This window comes from Metopolophium dirhodum, chromosome 8 (assembly GCF_019925205.1).
Source record: "Metopolophium dirhodum isolate CAU chromosome 8, ASM1992520v1, whole genome shotgun sequence".
NCBI lineage: Eukaryota > Metazoa > Arthropoda > Insecta > Hemiptera > Aphididae > Metopolophium > Metopolophium dirhodum.
In genome coordinates this window covers 14,655,933-14,680,420 of record NC_083567.1, presented here as the reverse complement: position 1 = coordinate 14,680,420, position 24,488 = coordinate 14,655,933, and the positions used below count along the sequence as shown (strand labels likewise).

Genomic DNA, 24,488 nt, shown 5'->3' with positions numbered 1-24,488 from the left:
GACTGCCAAGTTCGTTTACCGTTAATTAATATTCCAAGTAAACGCATAAAAACATATTAATTTATTGGTAAAAGATTTTCATTTCGATGTAAAAATAAGACGTAACCAAATATATACATATTAGCAATACGATCACCTTTTGGATTTGTACATATTATTATTATTATACGGCCCAACTTTGTGCATATACACATATGGCTATCGTAAAATCACTTCTCCTCCAAATTAAACAAAAACAGCGGACTCCGTGTGCTTATATATAAAATTCACCGAGTGGTGGTTGTAGTATCAGGCGGTGTCGGGGATGGTGTGCGACGGGGGTACAAATGCGAAGTAACAGTTATTTTCCTATTTAGATGTTTGTATGTATATATAGTCCTCTTATTTACCTTCCGAGACGGTTAAGTATTGCACCGGAGACATCAAATTCGCATTAGGATCGAGGGAATAATGCATTACCGGGGCCAAAGTCCCAGGAATTATTATACCGCTACCGCTGCCGCCGAGACGAACCCAATCAGTTGTTGTACAGTTTGCTCCCTGTATATTTAATATATTATTATATATAGGTAGATACGCGTATTATACCACGCGGTTCTACCATGTCTCTTCGCCTCAACCACCTACCCCCTGGCCGCGCCCCGACGTCGCTTCCCGTCCATGTCGTGTCCATGGTTTATTCATGACGACATTTTGAAAGGTTCTTTTTAACAAAATACATTTCGTATGCAATCTGCAACCACCGCCGCCGCCACCGCTATATATATAATATACATACACACACCTACCACCGCTAACTCCTCCACCGCGCGCACACCGGAAGTTTGCGTTCATATTTAATGCACCGACACGTTCGCGCGACCAAAGAATATCCGTGTGTATTTATTATCGAATCAACATGGCCGACCGGTCGCCCGGACCCCTATGCAAATAACGTGCAAATTTCTGCGAATATACGACCGCCGGTGTATATAAATAAGGAAGGGCGTGGGGCCGGTCGGGCGGAAGTGTTGGACAGTGGGAGCGGGAAGTACGGGGCTAAAGGGCGAGAGGCTATGTATATAGCATATATGCTGTATATACTATATATATACGCTACACATACGTATATATATAATATATAATATACGAGTATACCCCCTAGCCATGGGAGACGTGAAAAATAAACTGAGAGCTTTTCATCCGGATGTATTGCCACTTTATTTGCACAGGAAAGCGATTTCCTGTTTAACGGTCAGCTCCCCGGGTCATCTGGCGATATTTGGCGTAAAAAATCAAATAAAACGCGCTCCGTATATTATAATGTATATATACCTCGATGTGTGTACACTAGACGTAAATTTATACCGCCGAAAAAGATCACTACCTACCGTAAACACATACTTATAGGTTATTCGTAAAGTATATTATATTGTAAACCACACGAGCTACGTCTAATATAAAATATATTATCATACAGTGTCGGCGAAAGGTAACTGATACTAATAAATACAACGAAATCAAGCGATAAGTCGACCGTCCGAGGGTAAACGAATTTCGAAGAGCTTACGTCGTGGCCCCCGAATTTATTTCATGTAACTATACGCAAGTGTTCATAATATACATAGTAGTATTAATACTGAATAGGGAGGAGCGGTAACCACATAGTATAGGCGTAAATTTGGTTAAAAATCGGGAGGGGCTATAAATATAAATTAACACCTGTTTAAATAATTAATTATTAAGCACACTAACGAGATTAAGCTAAGAAATACTTTGGTGGGGTTTCAGCGGGGGTTTTTTTCGGAGGTGGGGACAGAGTCCCTCAATACACACTTATGGGTAACCGCCTATAGCGGCGACACGTCCTGCAGGATATAAGAGTACCTATATAAGATTCTCTCGCACACGCATAAACGTTCTCACAATCATCATCATCGCGCATAAGTATATTATAATATTATATGCGACGCGAGTAACTGAAAACTGAACGAGAACCGTTCTGACAACAATAATTTAGCCGCAGCCCACGCGATTATAATATCATTATATAAAGTTTCGGAGCGTGCGAATACCATTCAATATAATATATTGTACGGTCTGCAATGAATAATGTATACGCGCGGCGGACCATGCGTCCGGTACTAACGGGAGTTATTCGTTGTTTTTAATAAAAAAAATAAAAAAAAAACGGTTTAGCACACCGCAGTTTAAAAATTAAAATTTTGGAATTTTTTATTGCTTTTTTATTCCCGCCCAATACCCGGTGGATGGTAAAACTCGACGATCTGCTGCTGCTGAAAGTGTTGGAATCTCTCACAATACTTCTTTACATATTGTAATATTATTTCAGTCTTATAGGGAGTTTCGTCGACACATGTTATCGCGGGTGACATTTATTATATTACATTATGTAAAAAAGACTATCTAGTCGGTTTTCAAGACACATTCTTGTACACTTAAATGCGTTCACTCTTTAGTAACTTTCTACAATCAGCCATAGATATATAAACACTATACGAACATACACTGCAGAATTAATAGCATAATATATAGTAAGTATACTGGCTGTGGAAGAATAAGAGTAAAATAAAATATTTACTTCGATTTACTTCTATATTACAGCATATTATGATGGACATTGAACATACGATTAAATACTGGCAAGTGACAAAGTATTTTCAGGTATAAAGGTTTAGGTCAGGTTTGGTTTTAATTAAATATTATTAGAACTTATTTTGTCGTGTTCTGAAGTAAGTTTTAGTGGGTGATCCTTGTTTGAAAAAAACCTATATAAAACTGTTTTGAACTTTTATCTGAAAAGCTAAACTCTATTAACAGTGAAAATGACAGTGACTTAATTACATTTGTTGAAAATTGTATTAATATTATGTTTTAATGAAACCTTGCAGTATGTGTGTGTGTGTGTGTGTGTGTGTGTGTTGTGGGAGTAAATTGAGCACAAAAATAATTGTGGTAGAGACGTGATTACAAAATATAAAATTGAAATGCTGTTTCAAACAAAGCATATTATATTATAAATTATAATCATATATGATTTAGTGTTATATAATATAATTTAATATCATCATAATATGTAGGATAAAACGTTCAAGTGAATCGCAGTATTAATATATCTCCAACGATATTATAATTAACACATCGCGACGTTATGGAAAATCGATGGTTTGGATGTGGTGAATATACATGGCGCGTATATTACATCGAACGCAATTTTTTGCACAGCGTTCGTATTAGGTAAATACCTAATATACCTACGTAGGTATAGACATATAATATAGCGACGCGCGTGTTCAAAGCACTTTGGAAAATTAAAAATTCCAAACTTTGACGCCACAGGCTGTGGGGGGGGGGGGGGGCGTGGAGCTGCAGGTGGGGGTTGGCTGAAAAAATATTGAACCGACGTGAAATAATAATCTAAGATTCGATCGGCGACGAGCTTTCTCTCGGAAAATCGTAAGCGGTATATATATACACGTGCGCACATACCAGTGGCGTGTCTTCGTACATTTTATTTTTAACCCACAACTATATTATGTACCTATATAATATTATTATTATTATTATTATTATTATATAGTGCTGTAGTTACTATACTTACTACGACGATAGGTACGCCGCCTCACCCCCAGAGAGATACGCGCGGGCGCCGTTTGATTATACTTATTATACAGCAGGACTTATACGTGTACGTGTGTATGATTATTTTTATTTCCATGCTTTTGCGGCTATATACTTACAAACGCCGACATAGGTGTCCGACAAAAAAAATAAAATACAAACGCACCTACAACGCACTTAATGGTCTCGTGTCACGTCGTTTTCGCGAATTTTCTTGTACGGGTCGGCGGGCGTTGCTGCAGCAGGAATATAATGTATGTATATACCTAATAATAAGTATAATAAATTATCGGGTACACCTAACCTATATAAGACATGTATAATTATAATTTTTTTTTTTTTCGGCAATATAAAATAAAATAACCCGCCTGATTGATGTATACCATGATAATAATATATAATATCGTATTAAAATATCAGCAGAGGTGTGATGGAAAATGCGAGCTGCAGTCGTTAGCTTAATAATATATAGGTACTACCAGTTTCCCGGAAGACTGCAGTAACAATATATTTTAATCGTATTTTACAGGACCCCCGATTATTTTTTCTCCTAAAGGCTATTATAATAACCTGGTACACATAATATTATGACGTTATTCCTGATATCGAATCGATGGTGATTCCCCAGTTCATCAACAATCAGTACTATTTAGTATTTACTTCATAATACTGATATAATAAAAATAAATATAACAATATAAATAAAAATAAAATAAAATACCTACATATATTATATTGTCATCGATATAAGTATATTTCGTTTTCATATTATGTACGTCGTATGTTATATATTATAATAACTATTATTACAGTAGTAAGTTCTAAAATAAATTAGTGTCTAAGTTCACGCAGTGAAATATTACTATAAACTAAAATCATAATTTTTTTTTAAAAATCAACTGATAGGTATAATAGTGTATAACGATGATAAGATAAGTTGAGATATAACGTAGCTTATAGTAGATAGTAGATAGTACCTTATACATACTTGTATAATGCTACCGCTTACCACGTAGCCAATATTATTATCATCGTTGTCGGCAAATTAGCGAATTGGGCAAATCTGGCTTTTAAAAAAAACATCCAATGCTAGTTTTTTGGTCGAAAATCCTGGTGTAGCTGTGTCAGCGAACTGGGTACAAACCTAGTCGTTTCCAGTACTCTCCTACAGTCCTACCTGCAGCAGTTTAACAGTATTATTAACCCCGATTCATTACCCCACAAATCAATACCCGATGGTCAAACGCAGTGACATACAGGCGGTCATAATATATTGTGATTTATACGGAGAAATAACTCTCACGTGGGCGTTTTAGCGGGTATATAATGGGTGGTCTTCAGCTTTTAAAGTGGTCTCCAGGCTGCAATAGTAGAGAACAGAAAAACCCTTTTAGAAAAAAAACATAAAGAGGTTCATGCGCGAGTTCGAACGGAACTGTTCTCCCAGCGAAGAGGCATTTTTTACCCCGATTTTTTAACCACAGAAGAGGAAATTGGAAACGAGGCCGCGTTCTCGATATTTTTTGATACTAAGAGAGTGAGAAAGAGAGAAGGAGAGTGGAGAAACCTTTCAATCTTCTGCATAATAACGTAGGCACCCGCTACACGACCATCTGCTAGCATGAGTTATGGTTTAATTAATAAAATATGCGGTCGACTCTAACGCGCGTGGTATTAAAGTTACGAGACTCGGCGGTAAACTACTATCTTGTTGTACACATAATAATAATAATAATAATAACTTTAATAAGCACCGCTGGAAATTAATTTATATAGAGAAATCATTACCTCCGCGCGATATCGACGACAACACGGCAGTTTTTATGTATAGTATTACAAAAAAAGAAAATCCGATAGACGTGGAAGATTCATATTATAAGTCGGCCGAGCCGAAAGCACCTACATTATAATATACATCATAAAATTACTATAGACACCATAATTAATATATTAACTTTGGCGCGATGCGATTATTATTACATTATTATGACGCGTATATACTCTCTATTATGGGGTGAGGTACCTGCAACTTCGTTCGCCCAACTGGTTTTTCTAATTCCTCCACACGTCATTATACTATATTATAATATCCATTCGCCGAGGCCGTACTCCTAACAATAGCTTCTGTAATATTATTATTAATTATCCGCACGCGGCAAGCACAATACACAATAATAATAATAATAATAATAATAATAATAATAATAATAATAATAATAATAATAATAATAATATAATTTGACAATATACGATTATATGATCATAATATACTCGGTCCGGTATAATACGGCGTATAGTATAACAATCATACACGGTTCCAACTATATTATATTATTATATTATTTGCAAGCGGTATCACGTACAGAAACCACTCGGGTATTATTATCTACTGTCTTTGTTTGATACGACAGTGCGTTGATTAAATCATATAATATAGGTATACCTATACGATAAACTACCATCCGTAAACTATTATTATTAAATAACAATATATAATACCTACCGTACAATATAATATTTAATACGAGTACGTCAGGTAAACTTAAATTCAATACACTGCACATTCAGAGTTGTACAAAATGTACAACGAGAACCACGGTAATTGGTGTTTCCGTTAAATTTAATAATATTTACCCATAAGTACCTATATCATATATGGGTAAATTTCACGATCCGATGCATCGATTTACTGGATTCGAAATGCACACTATATTATATCAGAAGTCGTCAATATTTTCATTTAATTGTGTTACAATTAAATATTTTAAATATCTGGTGATCGACTGCTATTTATTTAGGTATATTGTTTATATTATTACATGCAACACAATAATAAATTGTATTATAACAACACTCTTCTTTTATTATTTCTCCAACAGAAAATCGTATGTTTTTCTTCTTTAATAAATATTTTACTTCGTACATAAAACGTAAAAGTGTGTTTAAGATAACGCACGTCATCAACCGATTTTGGTATAGTTTATTTTTAAAACGATCGACCAATATTCCTTTAAAGAACAACCAGTCAATCGCGATCGAATAGTTGACACTTGACGACCCCTGCTATATAATATTATGATAATTAGCATTATTAATTTATTCATTTGTTATCATTTCAGTCGTTACGCATTTCATGGAATTCGTACATGAATCGAATTATTTGTCTTAGGAGTTACGAAACGATATCAAATCAGACGTTAAATTATTATGTAAATTTAGTATTTACTAAATTTTAAATAACTGAAGACTAAAAATATATGTTTTTCTACTATCACTCGTATTATAATAACAGAGAAAATAAAAGAATAACAAAGATTCAAAGTCGGGTGAAAAATATTTACAAATTGCATTTTGTTTCCAGTACAAAAATAGTTATAATCGAACCTAGATGTATGGTGAAACACGTTTGAGTGTTTGAATAATTATAAACGCAGATCATAGAGTAATAACTAATAATATTGTCGCTGGTGGCGATGGCGACGATAGGATACGGCAGAGCAGTAATAACAATACATTATATTTTAATCATAGCCACAGCACATAATATGGTTGGGATATAACAATATTAGAGGATAATGAAAATATTATAATTTATAATGATATAGAAGATAAAAAACCAGTTAAAATGTCAGATAAAAACATTCAATTCCAATGCAATTTCAAAAGTAATAATACATTTTTATCGCTGTTACTATTAAGACAGACGCATAATACACAAATTATAGCCACAGCTCATTATATTATATTGTTTTATTTCGGACTAATATAATAATATATTATTAAGGGTCGTCGCAAACGACTCGATTCGGGATGAACGTGAAAATACGTTGCACTGCTACGCACTATATACAACCTGTTTAGTGTTTATATTATGTGTATAATATAAAAGAAAGTTCCGCGTCCATTTGCTGGCCGAAGGGATCGTTGGACGGATGGTGTGGAGGTGGCCGGTTGGGGTTACGAAGAGCCGTTTCGGAAACGGACGACCGAAATAATAATATACAAAGCATGGTATATACGCATAATGCATATATATACATTTATATTATTATTAGGGTGTATATACGGATAGAGTTTGGCGCAGGGGAGGGGGGGGGTTCTCGGCTAATAGAGTTTTTGGCCGAACGTTTGTTTTTGACGGGAAAACCAAATCGAGTAATTTTGTGAATGCGCCATATGCGTACACACAATACTATATATGCATTTGTATTCATGTACTTTATAATAATATGTGTACCTAGGTGTATGTATATTGTATACCTACAACGTATGCGGGCGATGGCGTGCGTACAGGAAGTTGGAAACGGCTCGAGAGCGGAGCGTCGCATCGCGGGCACAAAAAGTCAAAAATCTACGCATACAGATATGCATTTTTGTAGTACCTAGATATGAGTACGTCGTCATAATATCATAGTTAATCTGCAGCTATGATAATATTTTCAGACGATACGTCACAATGTTAATAATATGCTTTGGTAATTCATTATCGAATGCTGCTATATTTTATTTATTTTTACGTTAGAAAATGTGTAACCACGTTAAAATATAACGGCGCATGTCTCCGATCAAAAACACAACCAGCAATGACCGCTGAAACACGACCACGCTACTACCGCGATGATGTGTAAAATATAAACTAGGTATAATATAACAATATATAGCGACGAAAGTTATCCGACTGTTAAAAAATGAATCCACTTGTCTCTAGCTACTACACCTATAATAGGCGTACCCATCACGACAGGACGTACGATTCGCCTAAGAGTGAATATAACGAGCTGTGGACAATTTTCGGGGAGGGTTGGACTCGCAAACCTTACGGACAGAGGTTCGTGACCAGCGTGCCAACTGTTGCGGTGAAAAGGGTATTGACATTCGGCCGTTAGATGTGGGGGGGGGGGACTTTCATCGTTGTACGATAAAACATAAAGTTATGAACTCGCTAGAATATCTAATGGCGGGGGTCGGAGGCCATTGAATGCGTACAAATATATTATATTAGTTGTTATTACTAGCTATTATAATAATACAATATTAGGTATAAGTGTACCTACGCGATTGAATAATATCGTATTGGGGAATAGAGTGGCCGAGTGGACTAAGGAGTTGGTTGCGACGCACACCGACGCCGGTTTAAAACCTCGGCTGCAGGCGGAATTTTTCTTCAGGCAAGTCACGGCGTCCATAGAGAAGTGCCGTCATCCAACACCCGCGGGCATTGCAGATACCTACGAGTGCCCACTAAAAAATATGCCAAACTAACAAACACACGTGTTTAAACCTACAGTACCCTCTCCCACAGTTAAAAGAACCACCCAATGGCCTAAGTTACCGCTGGTTAATTAATTAAAAAAAATAAATATCGTATTGTTATTTTTGTTATATCAACAACCTAAGTATATACTTTATTATATAATATCAAATACTATCTCATGTTTTGTATCTCATCTTCATGTATCGACAATTATGGACTCTGCTGGTCTCACTAGTTTTTTCTTTCTTAAATTAATCATAATAAATGTTATTTGTTTTCATTATTATTGTGAACAGGCTTTTAATTGTTAAACGTAATATGTGAGGCAGTAGCGAAAGTACCAAATGAAATTTGCATGAACTTACAAGGAAATCAGTCGCTTTTCAAAAATTATATTTATATATTTACATAAATGAGGATTTTTAAGGCATGTTTCATACGTCAATATTTCCAAAAAAAATATAAAATATAAAATATAAAATGCACAAACTGTCGTTAAAAATAATCACGAGAAGCTCGTTTTTTTATTTAAAAATCGTATTGTTTATCCGCGTACCCAGATATACTTGAAAGTTGAAACTATGAAAATACATTAATCACGAGAATCGACTGAGGAAATAAATTACGTAGTGTGTAGCGCGTTAAACCGTTCACTGTATGTGTGTATATAATGTGTAAGGGTAGGTCGTGCGGTGGTGGCGTGGTGTAGGGTGGAAGACTACCACGAAGTAAATATAAATATATGTGTGTGTGTGTGTGTGTGTGTGTGTGTGTAAGTATATAGTAGTCCGAGAGTGTCTGGATGGAATAGAGGTGAGTGTTGACTGGGAAGAGGGAAAGGGTGTCGTGGGTTGTTTTTTTATTTTTTTCGGTAAAACGGTCGGCGTCCGCGATCGGGAGGACGAACGAAATAAAGCTCTAAGCCCATCGTCATGATTTAAAGTCGCACCCCATAACTGCTTGCGATCGCCGCGTGTAAATATATACGTTATATATATATATGTACGGTATAATATGCATGTATATGTAGTGTGTGGCGTGCGGTCATTTTATACAGCCGACCTTTTGTTGAATAACTCGAACGGCCATTTATTACGACCGCTTTACACCTACACCACTGATCACGGACAAAAAAATGGGAGGGGAGCGCTTCTTTGCCGAAACTCATAACGGTGCGTATTATATAGACGTATATTAAATTATATAGCTTATTATTGTATCGCATATCACACGTATACCTTCAACCTACATATGTCTATAGACTATAGAGGCTACTACAAGGGGTTGAAATCGATCGACCGAGAGAAAAATGTGCAGTAATATGCGATGTACCGTTGCACTTTTATATACCTAAACAAAACCATAGTAGCCATGATAGAGGTGGTACTCGTGCGTACAAAAAAAAGACATATTTCCTAATAAGTAATAAATAATCGCACGTAGGTACGGCTGCAGGGTTAGTTGCAAATAGTGGTCGTGATTTGGGGGCAGAGACCGAAATGTTAATGAAGAGATGAAAATGTTTACATATATTTCAATGCGTGGTGTAAAATATTCAAGTTTTTTTTTTGGATGGTAGGGAAAACGGTTAGGGGTGGTGAATCCCATTTACGCCTATATCTGTAGGCGCAACACGTCTAATTACTAACATTACAGAACCTTCGCAATTCAAATATTTTATTCATATAGGCTCATCATTGTCTCTTTAAGAGAATAATGATGGAATGCGTTTTGGTATTTGGTGGTGATGTATTTAAACGAATAATGGACATCGGATTCAGTACCGAACAAATAACAAACATTTCCATAAATATATGCGTACCAGGTGTGTCAGTAGTAGGTGGACGAAACAATAAATTTAAATCGCTAAGGATCACAGTATTTCCTGTAGGTGCTGCTGCAAGTACAATACTCGTCGTTTTAATAATATAAATACAAATGATAATATTAAATCTTTAAATTTTATATAAAATTCAATAATTTATAATTTCAAAAAATTTTATATGGTAAAAGTATCAAAACTATAAAAATATGTGCAATGTAAAGACGTATAATTGTTATGTACGATGATCATAGATGTCACGGATCGTCTATAACAAAAATAATAATAACAATATACATATTTGTATCAGTACATTCCGATGAATTCGTATAGGCTCGTCGTCGCATTAAAGAGAATAACGGTTAAAATATGATATGGATTTTGGCGTTTCCCGGTGATGTATATAAACGAATGACGGACGTCGGATTCAGTTGCCGCTTACAAATAATAAACGTGTATACCTACATAAATATTATATGCGCACTACGTGTGTTGTAGTAGGTATATAATATATGCAATACAATATATATATATATAATATATGAATATTGTTTTATGAACGGTCGGTAAGTTCGAACACAATTCGTATATTTATATTGTCGGTGGTCGTATACATTTAGTGTGGGGGGGGGGGGGGGCGTGCGGGGGTGGATATATAGATAAACGCGTCAATTCGTATATTGCGTGTACATAAATCAGTAGGTATGCGATTCGGAAGTCCGCTGGGACATTGTGATGACCTTAAATTGTATCCGCGCGCGTTGGTCGCGTTTCGTATTAATACCGCAAATAAAATGGATTTTTTTTCCAATTTTTATACAATTATTGCGTTATTTGCTTTTTTCTCTCATTTTTTTTTTTTTTTTTTAATCGTATTATTATATTTTCGATGTTTACCGCAGACAAATTTATTGATTTATTGTCCGAGAAATACCGTCCAATGACCGAAAAATGATAATTTAACGACTTGGTATATTTTGTTTTTAGTATAATGCCAATTTTATGTATTTCGATGGGTGCACCGGAGTGCGTGTTACACGAAATATTATTTAATTTTTCTAATTAATTATAATTAATATCATGTGTTTTTAAAACATATAACGTATATGTTATTAGAATGATATTATACATAATCATATTTCATAATGTATTATTATTTCCTCGTATAACATTTAAATAAAATTTAAAATAAACGTAGTTCTGAACGAATTACGTTTATTTTTATTTTTCTCTAAAAGATACAATCTGTACACACATTGTATACAATAAGTCAAGTAAGTAAAGAAATATATGTGATTAATTAATTTAAAAAACATGTAACTGCTAGATGTATGGAGGTACATCTTAAAAAAATATATTTGTGTGATGGATATACGGAAGAATACATCGAATACATCATTCGTAGTTTGTAATTTTTAGTTTATGATTTAATTGTACTCTCTTATAGTAATATATAGTCACTCAATATAATTCCCTATGTATTAACTAACACTGTTAATGCATGAACTTTGAAGTTTGATAAATATATCAATATTAATGTCTATACTTCTCTTAATCATTCGAAAAACTCCGCAAATTTGTTTTTCACACAAACTTAAAAATTATAATGTTTTAATAAAATAAGACCATTATATTGTCTATTTCGATAAAATAAATTAATATCGATAATATTCTCCTATTTGTTCATTATTTACACAAATATGCTCTTTTTCCTAACCACTATTCAAATAAACGTCGTAATTCTTTTTGAAGATAATATAAAAATATATCGATAGTAAAATCTGTTTATTTGAATGGACTGTTATTGTAACTTATAACAATGACATTTAAAAAAGTTTGGTTTCATGCTAGTACTACAAATGCATATTGCTGTTGCCAACGGAAAGTTATTTTATCAATAAATATAAGTTACAATTGAAGTATTGAAACATCTTTTATAATATATTATATATTTTAATAAAATATACAGTGCCATTGAATTTACGATTTCGAACGTGGTTTATCAAAATACTGAAGTCGCAAATTGTGATTATAATCACACGACAGTTGATTATAATAATTTATTTACTTAAAGTTTATTCAGAGTCAAATTCGTACCTGACTAAGCATTTTTTTGCTCTTATTAACAGGTTAAGTGTCTTTAAAGAGCTCATTCATAACAAAGTAGAGAACAATAAAATCAATTTATGAATAGAGGACTCGAGAAAAAATGCATTCCGTTCAAGTCTATAATTTAAGTAAATCGCTTTTATAGTATCATAGTATTATTATTAGGTAGTTTAAAAAGTAAAAACAAAGCACAAAGAACGGTAGACTTAAAATACCTAATAGTATAATATTATTAGATATATATGCCAAGATATTCCTAATACAATACTCAGAAAAATTAAATATTTTTCTTCTTTTTTTTTGTGTGATATTTTTGAAATTGGGATTTACTCAATAAATACACATACCTACTTTCCGTCAAAACTTTAACGGCTATCATAAAACAAAACGTATTTACGTTTCTGCATTTGTGAATTAATCGAATCGCAATGAAAAGTGACTGACGTGAATTTGCAGTATGCGCATCGGGTCGCAATAATAGATCTAAAAATTGTAATTTGTTACATCGAAAATTCCTCGCTGAAATCGGTGTGTTATTTTAATACGAATTATTCCAGTTGCATATATTATTGTTTCTGCGGAAAAACGTTTGGACGGGCAAAACAGTTTCTCTAACTCATCTGCAGCCTGCACACGACTTGGCAAAAACGATTTTGATTCTACGAATTGGCGAAGAAAAATAACTTCCAACCGTTATCGTGGAAATTCGTAATTTATTTTATCGCCGCAGATCCGAAGAGTTTGACGGCGCTCCGATGATATTGGCTCGGGTTCAACCGTCTGGGCGGCGGCGGTGTATATAGTATTTTATACAGTGGTCAAAAACATAGTAATTGCAGCTCGTACTATAGTGTGATTATGTTTAACTGGAAGGAAGTATTAGGCAGTTTAAAGCTATTTTTCAACGTTTAAGAATTACATACTATTTGCCATTTTTCGATGATTATCATAATATAATATAGGTAGGTAAATTTCGTAATAATTACAATTTCAAAATTCTTCGTACGCTTTAATTCATCAACTGCGGTGTATGACGAAATAATCACTGTGTGCATCACATTATTATGTGTACCATACGTTTTATAAAATATGTAACGCGAGAGCGGTAGATGTTATAATAATATTTTAGTAGCAGTAATGTAAAGTCTCGAGCAAAATAAAGTGACAATATCTGCGGAGTAAGCTCGCACACGAAACAGCGGTGACGTACATACAATATATGTATATAACAATATTTAAGTATATAAACCTTTACTGGTGGACTGTGTATTTATAATATAAATACGGTGGTCAAAAAAAGTAATTGCAGCGCTTTCTAGTGTGGTTATTTTGAACTGACAATATAATATTATAAGGAAATACAAGGCAGTTTAATGCTAGGTATTTTTTTTAACGTTTGAGAACTACAGACTATTTGTAATTTTTTTGAGAATTATCATACAGGTAGGTACATTTTGCAATAATTGTAATTTAAAAATAATCACATTTAAAACATTTATGTACATTTTAAGTTAAGCGGTATTATATAGGATTATATTGTGGTAGTAGTAATGAAAAATCTCAGGCAAAATAAAGTGACAACCTCTGCAGAGGCAACGACGACGTACGAACATATAATAATATTTAGGTATATAAATATTTACTGATGGATCGCATATATAATATGTATATAAATACAGCATATACATTATACACTGATTATTACTCGTTACACGACAATGGAGACGACCGAAAAAGCGAGAAACAGGAGGAAGGTGCCGGAGTGTATGTGTGTAAGAATACAGCAGGGTAGTTTTGCAGGAATGTGCTAAAGGGATGTGCAGCCGCAGATAAGTTTTAATAAAGAGAAAGTGCCAGAAACGTTATTCGCACACGCCAAGACGTTTTAGTCCTATTCGTTTTGACATTTTCGCAATCATAACAGCCCCGGGGGATGGTTTGGCCCACGACATTATATTATTATTATTATATACGACGATATTATCTACTATACGCGTTTCCTAGTCGCACAATATTATATATATCCCGCATCTGTCTGTCTACCGATTTTCGACGAACGATGGCATAATTTACGATATATAATACGATTATATACGGCATGTATCCAAAGTCAGAGACAATATATTTTAATGACACTTTTAGTATGTCCGTTTCAAAAGAAAACAAAAAATGTATCAAATATAAAAATCAGTCGCGCACATATAGTTTTGTTGATAGTTGGAGTGCATCCGCTTACATAATTTTATATAAATAAAAAAACTTATGCCTATTGATATTTTTTGAGTATTTGTTTAAAACCACCACACAATCAGTATTCAGTATTTTATTTACGCGCAGATAAAAAAATCTATTTTGTTTACATAATAATGATAATGCGCATCCAGCTAAAGTATCCGTACCTATTATAGAACTTTATCGTTTGTACCTGTACTAAAAAAAAAATTGTTTCCCAAACTTAACTATACAAATTAATAGAATACTGTTGTAATTATTTAATCCTCCAAAAACGGATTACGTGGGTCAAAACTTCGACCAGTTACTTAAATTCAGTCCAAATTACGTCAAAACTTTTTATAATAACGATAAATAGGTACTAAAATAATCGATTTAGTTTTCAGATCTACCCAAAACTAAGACTTGACCCTATAGTTTTTTGAAACACGTATATCGACCACAGGTGTTATAATATTATTAGTGTTATCATAATATTTTAATCATTTCAAACATTTGTATTGTATACGTCAGGAAGAGATGATCGAGGAAATTATTATTTATTTATCATATTATATAGTAAAATCGATTTGAAGCTTTTCGATTAAAGCCAGTTTTTGACGCACTTAGCAGGATTTATTTATTACCTACGTTTCGATGTGGGTATAAATCGGTTCATGTTAGCTTTTAATAAGAGAAGAAGATCGTTTTTCGTATCATTCAGAGAGAGTAGAGCTCTTCATGACGACCACTGAAGGTTTATTTTAATATGGAAGTTCGTGTTTTATATACAACATACTTCAAACGATACGTCTTGACCATTTAATATAATATTTTATTCAATGTAAATATGAAAAGTTTGTGCATTTGGTTTGGAGGGATCATCGTCTGCCATACATTTTAAGTTTAGGGATGACTGCATAAGCGGAATCCGAAAAAAATGGAAAATAAGACTTTAGGAAATAATATTTATATACCAAAACAAATTATATAGCATAATATAATATAGCAGACCTACTACACTATAATTTCAATGAACCAATTATTTTTTTTTAATATCCCGATATACATAAGTACATACATACATGTATGATACATATATATATGGATACATATATATTATATACATACATACATACATACATATATACACACATATTAGTATATTACATAACACAGGTACGCCCGTAAATATTGCAGCGTTTGGGTGATGTCCAAGTCGTTATATTTCAGGGCGACTAACGATATAATATACTACAAAATAATATTTATTACTATTTTTGTACTTACAAATTGTAATGCACGTCCGCCATGTTCGGTCGATATCGTAACGCTGTCCTCAGCGCCGTTTCCGCCTCGTCTAATCGACCCTGACTGCTCAGTATTGAGCCCAAATTTCCGTAGGCTGTAAAAAAAAAAAAAATACGAAAATGAACAAATTATAAACATGCAGTGATAATAATAATAATAATATGTATATGTACAGTCTAAAATCTAAATACAAAGGATCGATCGTAAAACACGTCATTTAATACAATATATTAAAATATAAAAATAGTTTCCATTTGGCTGTCACGCCATTGTTTTGCGGTCTAAGAATTCAAGTGCTCATAGAAAGTCTGACAATGAAACATTATAGGTAATTAATAACAATAATGTGCAAAAACAAAGTAAAATACATTTCATATATTATTATTGGTGTTGAAAGGTGAACATTTGCCACCCAGGAAGTACCGTATTTGTTGCATTCTGCAGCTCGGAGTAACATATAATTTCGTGATAATGATTCCGATTTTATTGTGAAGAAATAATCATCAACGACACGTTAGAATGGTTACATTTTGTCAATATTATTATATATCCCCATCATGTACTCGTAAAACAAATCTGGTAAAAAAATGTTCGCTATCAAACCCTCATTTCCGCGAAGTTTTGTCTTTTTATTTGTGTTTTAATATAATATAAACTACTAACTGGGGGACGGAGTGGCCGACCCGAGTTCGATACCTCGGTCGCGGGTGGCATTTTTCTTCAAGCAAGTCACGGTGTTCGGAGAACAAGTGCCGCCATCCCCCATCCATGCATGGCAGATACCTACGGGTGCCCAAATTAAAAATTCTGCCAAAACAAACACACACGTGTAAACAAATCTACATATTATTATGTACCCATACAGTTGATATTTAATGCGATAGATTTTATTCGATTGCTCTTATATAGTTTGGTTAATTAGAACAAAATATTTTGTCTTTGCCAAGCTAAGTGTGACTATTGAAACTTTATTTGAATGGTCTTAACCGTCTAAGGTTTATGGTTTTTTTTTTATCGAACACCTTGTGACTATAGTGTGCACGATATGTCGATATGTCGTTTATTGAATTATCTATGTAGAGGATTTCGGGGAATTTTCAGGCCATGTAATTACATTATAATACTATATATTATTAAGATGTTTTGACGTAAAATAAACACATCGAAAATCGAAGATATTTAATTTAGAGCCACAACAAAACATTGTCTTGCATTATTAAACCGTAAAACACGAATAAAAATAAAAACAGAGTTATAGTGCATATATAGTACAGTGACTGTTTGTGTATCGTAGTTGTATATATAAAAGCATTCAAGACCTAAGCAGGAATATATTATTAACACCCATTATTAAAATACGCCTGAAATTACTTCTAGTTGATCTATATTGTTTGTTTCATTTTAAATAATTATATCGCGAGGTGTTTATTATTCTGTTTTAAATAAATTTGAAATGTTTTTTTTTAGATTCTGAGTGGAACGATGAATGTATTGATTTTACAATGATGTACCTATGTTTTTTTATTTTTTTTATTTTTGTGCCTGTCATCACGGTTTGGGGCAGTAAAACTGCTTCGATTTTCTTCAACAGTATCTTGTTCGATGGGAAAGTGAATCTAGTTGGTGCATTCAAAATTCTCATAATTCAAAATAATATTTATATTTACATATAATAAGTATAATATGTATAACATATTCATGGTATATACCTATAATACAGTGGCAATAAGGACAATAAACAGTGCACTCGATACATTATAAGTTATACGGTATAGAAGTTACTGCAGTACTCAGTGAGTACTGTATCTAGAGGATGTACCACGAAGATTTAATAATTTAATTTGCCGGGATATCTGTATCTAAATAACTACTCCTGCCATTATATTATTAATTATTAAAACAGTAAACCGTCGTAGAAAACCCTGAAGGTGTTTTTTATTATTTACATTAACATTTAGAACAATCAACAACTGTAGTTGAGACACCGAGTGAGTATTAAAAGTAATTAAGACACGATACTTTTTCAGTTACAGGAAGCTCCATGATAGTAGAACTCGGATAAGCTGGTTTCATTCAATGTGTCAAATAATATTATAATGATGGCAATTATAATTATTCGTCAGATCAAATAAAACCTTATATGTTTTGTATATTTTCAGAGATTTATGAGTTCATTGAGTTGTGAAATTTAGTGTATTGTATGGCGACACAAAAGGCTCAATTGTTCATAAACATACTAAATTACCAACATATTATAGTGTGTTTTTATTTTATAACTAATTTTTACAATATTTATAAGTTATAACATTTATGTCCATTATTTTGTATTTTTTTGTCTTATTATTATTACGTATTATCTAAATCCCAAGTCAAGGAAACCATGTACCTAATACCTATTATAATATAATGATATAAATACCAAATGTCAGAACAGACAGAACAGAGCGAGAAACAAAAATATATGGACACAGAAACGATTGGTCCACGTGTTTGTTGTACTAACTACAATACGGGTTATAGTCGTCAGCCATTTTCATTTTCAATTGCTCACTAAAGCATTCATGAGGAGTTTATGTGTCTGTTCCGATGTACGGATGAAAATATATTAAAACAAACAGAAATTCGTTTAAAAATCGTCGTAAATGATAGCGGGTGGTACTTGGTGGTACGACAAAACTAGCAAAACAAATGGCTTGATTGTGTTATCAAAGTTTGTTTTCACCGTCCACCGTCCGATAGAGTAAAAAAGGAAAAAATTGGGAAAAAATGAAAATAAAAAACTCGCACAGCTACGTGCGCATATATAGGGTAGTCTTTGTCACGGCCGTGTTCACTCTGCGCATTTTGACGAGCGAAACTTTTTGCCGATGTAAGAAAGGACTGGTAATTTGTTTTTATTTGACGCTAAAATTTCTTTTTTTCCTTCCCTCGTCACGCAAAACTTTAACGCCAAATAAAACTAGAATGAGCGAGCGTAACAAGGACGACAAGAGTAAAACGCGACGAAGATGCACAAAAGTTCACATTTAAGTCCCGGAAAATCTGAATTATATTTGAAAAGTTTATTCCACCTTTTGCCGGATCTTTTTAATATGAACACCACGTGGCTCCTTTGGGCATCGCAACTTTTAATGGTGGTTGAAGGGAAGGATGTATTTATCAGGAATTCAATTTTGACGCAGAACATGCATGTCTGAAGGTGCGTGACGCTGGCACCCACAAGTTTGAAATTCAACTCAAAAACCACATCAGTAATTGTTATACAATTTGTATGAATTTATAACCACAGTTCCAAAATGTGTACAAATTGTATAACAATTACTAACGTGTTTTTGAGACAATATTATAATATATGGCAAATCAATTTTGACGACTTATCCTGTGAGTAGCACTATATTATGAATATTAAAATAAAAAAAATAATAGGATGTTTGGAGTAAATGGTATTTTGTATCATGATGATATTTCAAAAAATTTAATAATAGATAGTAATTTATTTTTTATTTTTTCATATATGTTTATACAATCTTACGTTATTTGGCTTTTGCTATTTTAAATCTAGATACATAATATATGAAGTTAGATATACAAAAAAGGCGGAAGAGTGGTAGGATCAAATTAGATGCGGAGATCAACTAAAAATATAGGCCTAAAAACTTGTCTTATAAAAACCCCTGTAAAACAGTAAAGGATAGATATAAGGTATCTGGTATATATTATATATAATATATATAAATATATACATTTTCTGCAGGGGTTCAAATATATTAATAGAGGATGGGTATAGGGATAGCTCAAATCCTTCAGTGAAAAAAATCTTTAGAATTGACTCTGCATTGATTATATATAATAAAATATTAATGTACATACGTAAAGTTAAGATGCACGATTATACAGTGGCTTGATAATAATATAGTATTAACATGGTGATAAATAACAAAAAAAAATAAAAACTATTATACTGTATCCCAAACGTCTATAAAATATGTAGATATATAAAAAAAATGTTTAAACATTGATGATAACATTTATTTAATTTGTCAGGTATTTTTGTTATACTCTGTATATTAAATTATGTTAATAGGTGTTTGAGGTTCAATTTTTGGGTAGCTTATCTGTACAAAAAAAAAAATATTACTACACGAATTTTGATTCGGTGGTTTTTAGCTTTACACGCTTTTTCTCAATTTTACCGGATAACAAAACTTAAAGCGCACTGTCGTTTACATTAAATTTAATTAATTTTTGTTAAGATAAACGCCAAAAGACTCAAGTACTGAGTAATAATTAATAATTAAATGTACGAATAATATTTGCTGAAAATAAACATAGATGTAATGCTAAATAATTAAACATATGACAAAAAAGTTATTGATATACTTATAACTGAAATGATTAAATATTAATTATTATAAGACACAAATAATGAATACAATAATGAAAAAATCCAAACCGAACTGATTTCCCATCTTTAACAATCTCTCATGGGGATTATTTTGGCCATATTTAGTTCATTGGGTTTGAATATGAAAAGTGGGGCATGTTTTGGAGTTGTATTGAGGTATGCGGAAAGAAATACCTTCTAACAATGGGGAACATAAGTTGTATGGAGCCATTTATTATTTTAGAAAGAAAGGAAATATCCATGGTAATACTATGATAAACACCGGAGAATCACATTTTTTTTGAAAAATATTTCGACTTACATCGACGTCATAATGTTATTTGAATTATTAAGTTATGTTCCGAAAATATGTGACGGGAACATCGGGAAAGCCGCAATGCGTGTCCGAATAAAAATATAAAAATATATGACACAATATGAGTACAACGCATATGAGTACAATATGATACGTGCATGCCCGGGAGTGTATACCCACCACATAATAATACGAGATGTATAAAAAAAAATGTGACTATAATATACGTCTAGAAGAAAAAAAATCGAGATGTCGGAAACCGAGTCATTTTCCGGGATGAAACTCTCCCTGGGGGGTCGTGCATGTTTTTGACAGGTCCGGCTCACGTTGATAACCCGACTTTACGGCGGTTTTTTTTCCTCTTCCGTGGCCTCAATCGGCCCACGTTATGCGCATCAATCATCGATACACCTACACGTGCCTACACTGCCACACCCAGTTGCAGTTTTCTCTCTCTCTGCCTCTCTCTCTCTCTCTATCTCTCACTACTAAACACTGACGAACGTTTTCGTCTTCATTGTTTATCGTTTTGCGTGTTATCGGCGACGGTTGAATACAGATATATTATTATCAAAACGGAATAAACAAAAAGATGACGTACTTCACAATCGGATATCGAGTGTCAGTTGGATGCCATAATAACACAATATAATACTGTATAGGTAGTAGGCACCCACCAAGACATTACTATATTCAGACGTTTAGATTTTTAAAATAAAAACAATATAATATATTAACAGTCTTAAAATACACATTATAATATAGAGGACCTCTCTAATAAAAAAAAATGTTAATAAATTATAATTAATAATATCCATTGGCTATCTTATTACAATACTAAACCAATTTGTATTTATTTCTAGCTATAATTAAAAATTATAAATATTAAATTCTAAGCACCAAAATAATTAATAATTTTTGAAATATATCAAACCTATTGGTAATCTGGACTCTGGTAATCATACAAACAATACTTAAGCATTACAGTTTTTAAATAAATACAAACATTGAACGCTGTGCTTCCGTACATCACATTATTATTGGAACGTATCAAATAAATAAAATAATGTAATGTGACGGGAAGTATCACACCGGGTTTTGTTAATTTGTGATGATTCCGGTTTTAAAGGATGTATACCTAATAATAAATAAGCGCACAACATAATATATTATAATAAATAAAAACGTGCTTCATGGAAGATTTTTCTATCTGTTTTTTCCCGTCTAAATAAATTTAAACCCGAGGAAAACGGCGGCGTAAGTTCGTTGAAAAACAGCAGCAGAGATTCTTCGACAGAGATTGTTAAATATGTTTACATTGAAACCGTTAAAAACCGTTTTATTTTAATACGGTTTAAAGAGCTTAAAAATAAAGATTTATAACAACAGTGCATATAAAATATATATATATAATATAAATTGTATACAGTGTTAATACTTTATTCAAACGCTACGCGTGCAACACAACACAACATCTCGTGTTATTTATTTGTTTGTCCGTCGTGTGTGTACACAATATAGAAAATATATGTACTTAAATCTTTTAAAATAACGATTTTCATATAACAAAACTGCGATTAAAGTGTCACAAAAACGTTTCACAGCGCTGTACGCGATTGTTACCGAGTGTGAGTGGGTGTAAACGAGATACAAACATTTTCAAAGTTATCGAAACGAGTTTAAGGATTACGAAACGTAAGGCAAAACGTATGTTGTATTTTACGTAGCTGATATACTGCACACACACACACACACACACCTATACACACAGTGTGATTCACCAAGCACGCTAACCCTAATTTTTTTATTTAATAATACATTTGTTATTTGAATTATACATTGTTATTCTGATTTTAAATATGCTTATATACCGTATTTTAAAATTATTGGTATTTAAAATTGTTTTAACTACTTACGGAGGAGCAGGGGTGCTGGGAGTAAAAATTAGACCCGGGGAAACAGAAAATTCAGCCCAATTTCGAGCTAATAATAAAATATTTATAAGTTGTCAGCCCAAATGTATTCAAGCAGCCCAAATGTTCGCCATGCCCAGGCGGGTAACGTTCATCCGCCACCCTAGCCAGTCCGCCCCTGAAGAGGAGTGTCAAGTGGCGATTGAAATACTTCTGTTATTAAAACGAGAACTCCCCTTTATTACTGTAAATTATTCAGTGGGTAATTATTTTGAAATCGTTGATGAATCTAATTCAAATTTTTAACAAGTAGTTTTTCAGTTATTAAAATGTACATACTAATTAAAGATAATAGTCTTAAAAAATGATTTACAAAAATATTAATAGCATATCGGATATAGTATTTATTATACTAGGACTAATTTTATAAATTATAATTATTCACAGATTAATATAAATTACTAAAATTTTCAATCTGGTGAATATATATAGTACATAGTATACAGCCTTCATATAATCTTTCAAATTCATCAACATGGACAAATGATTATCCGTGGTACACAAAGTAGGATAACCGAAAAACTACTCGTTCACATTTTGAATTAGATACATCAGAATTTTCGAAAAAAATATACACTAAATGTAAAAAGGGGAGTTGTTGCATGGGAAACCGATGTCTGTATCCCCCTAGGACACTCCTAAAGTAACTCAAACAATTTCAAGAATATGAAATTATGGCATTTGATTGTATATTATAATTTCATAAAACTCAGCGTATAATCACACAATGGATGAGCTTTGTTAATTTCTCGGTCTGAATTAAAATTATGTGTAACGCGTAGAGGGAAAAACTAACGTAAAAAAAAAGAAAATATCACAACAAATGGCCGAAAGGTACATCGTAATTAATCGAGGGTTCGGATGGAGTGGCAGCGCGCAAGTAGCGAATACAAAAGCGAACGCGCGTGCGGGTCGAAGGCAATTAAATATCCATGTAAAACGCGTAACTTTACGCAGCCCGGGATTTAAGTGCAAGAGAGGAAGTAGTTTTACAAAGAGTGATGGATTTTATTGCAACGAACCCAGACACACACACACACACATAAACGCGCGTGCGCATACGCACTCGTGGAACCACTCACTATATACATAGACATATTATTGCATATACATGTAGGTACATATTATATAAATTTATATATATACATATATATATTATACGTATGTATATGAACTGTCCGTCGGTTTAAAAACGAGCCAGCCGCAGGAGCGATTTTATACACGTATACGTAATATGTACTCTCGCGGGAGGCAAGTCGCAGCCAACCACCACTAGTTTTCATCTCCGGTCGATATAATAACAAAAATAGCCACACCAACGGTTCGTGCGCAGCAATGTGTATGCAAGGCATCGGCAGCTGCCATACGAAATAATAATATTATATACCATATACACACACACACACACACACACACACACACACACACACACACCACGCACGCACACGTCTGATCTGAAAAGGAACGGATTCAGGGAATTAGTTGCA

The 24,488-nt window shown here is 33.1% G+C and overlaps 1 protein-coding gene across 3 annotated transcripts in view; it reads right to left on the bottom strand.

The window, feature by feature from the left end:
* The window catches only part of LOC132951127 (protein O-mannosyl-transferase TMTC2-like), a 322,298-nt gene that overhangs the window by 99,703 nt on the left and 198,107 nt on the right, over positions 1-24,488 (bottom strand). For all 3 annotated transcript variants that reach the window (XM_061022843.1, XM_061022844.1, XM_061022845.1), the window contains one exon: positions 16,308-16,422. In XM_061022843.1, coding sequence (XP_060878826.1) covers positions 16,308-16,422 — 115 coding nt within the window. The remainder of the gene's footprint in view (positions 1-16,307; positions 16,423-24,488) is intronic.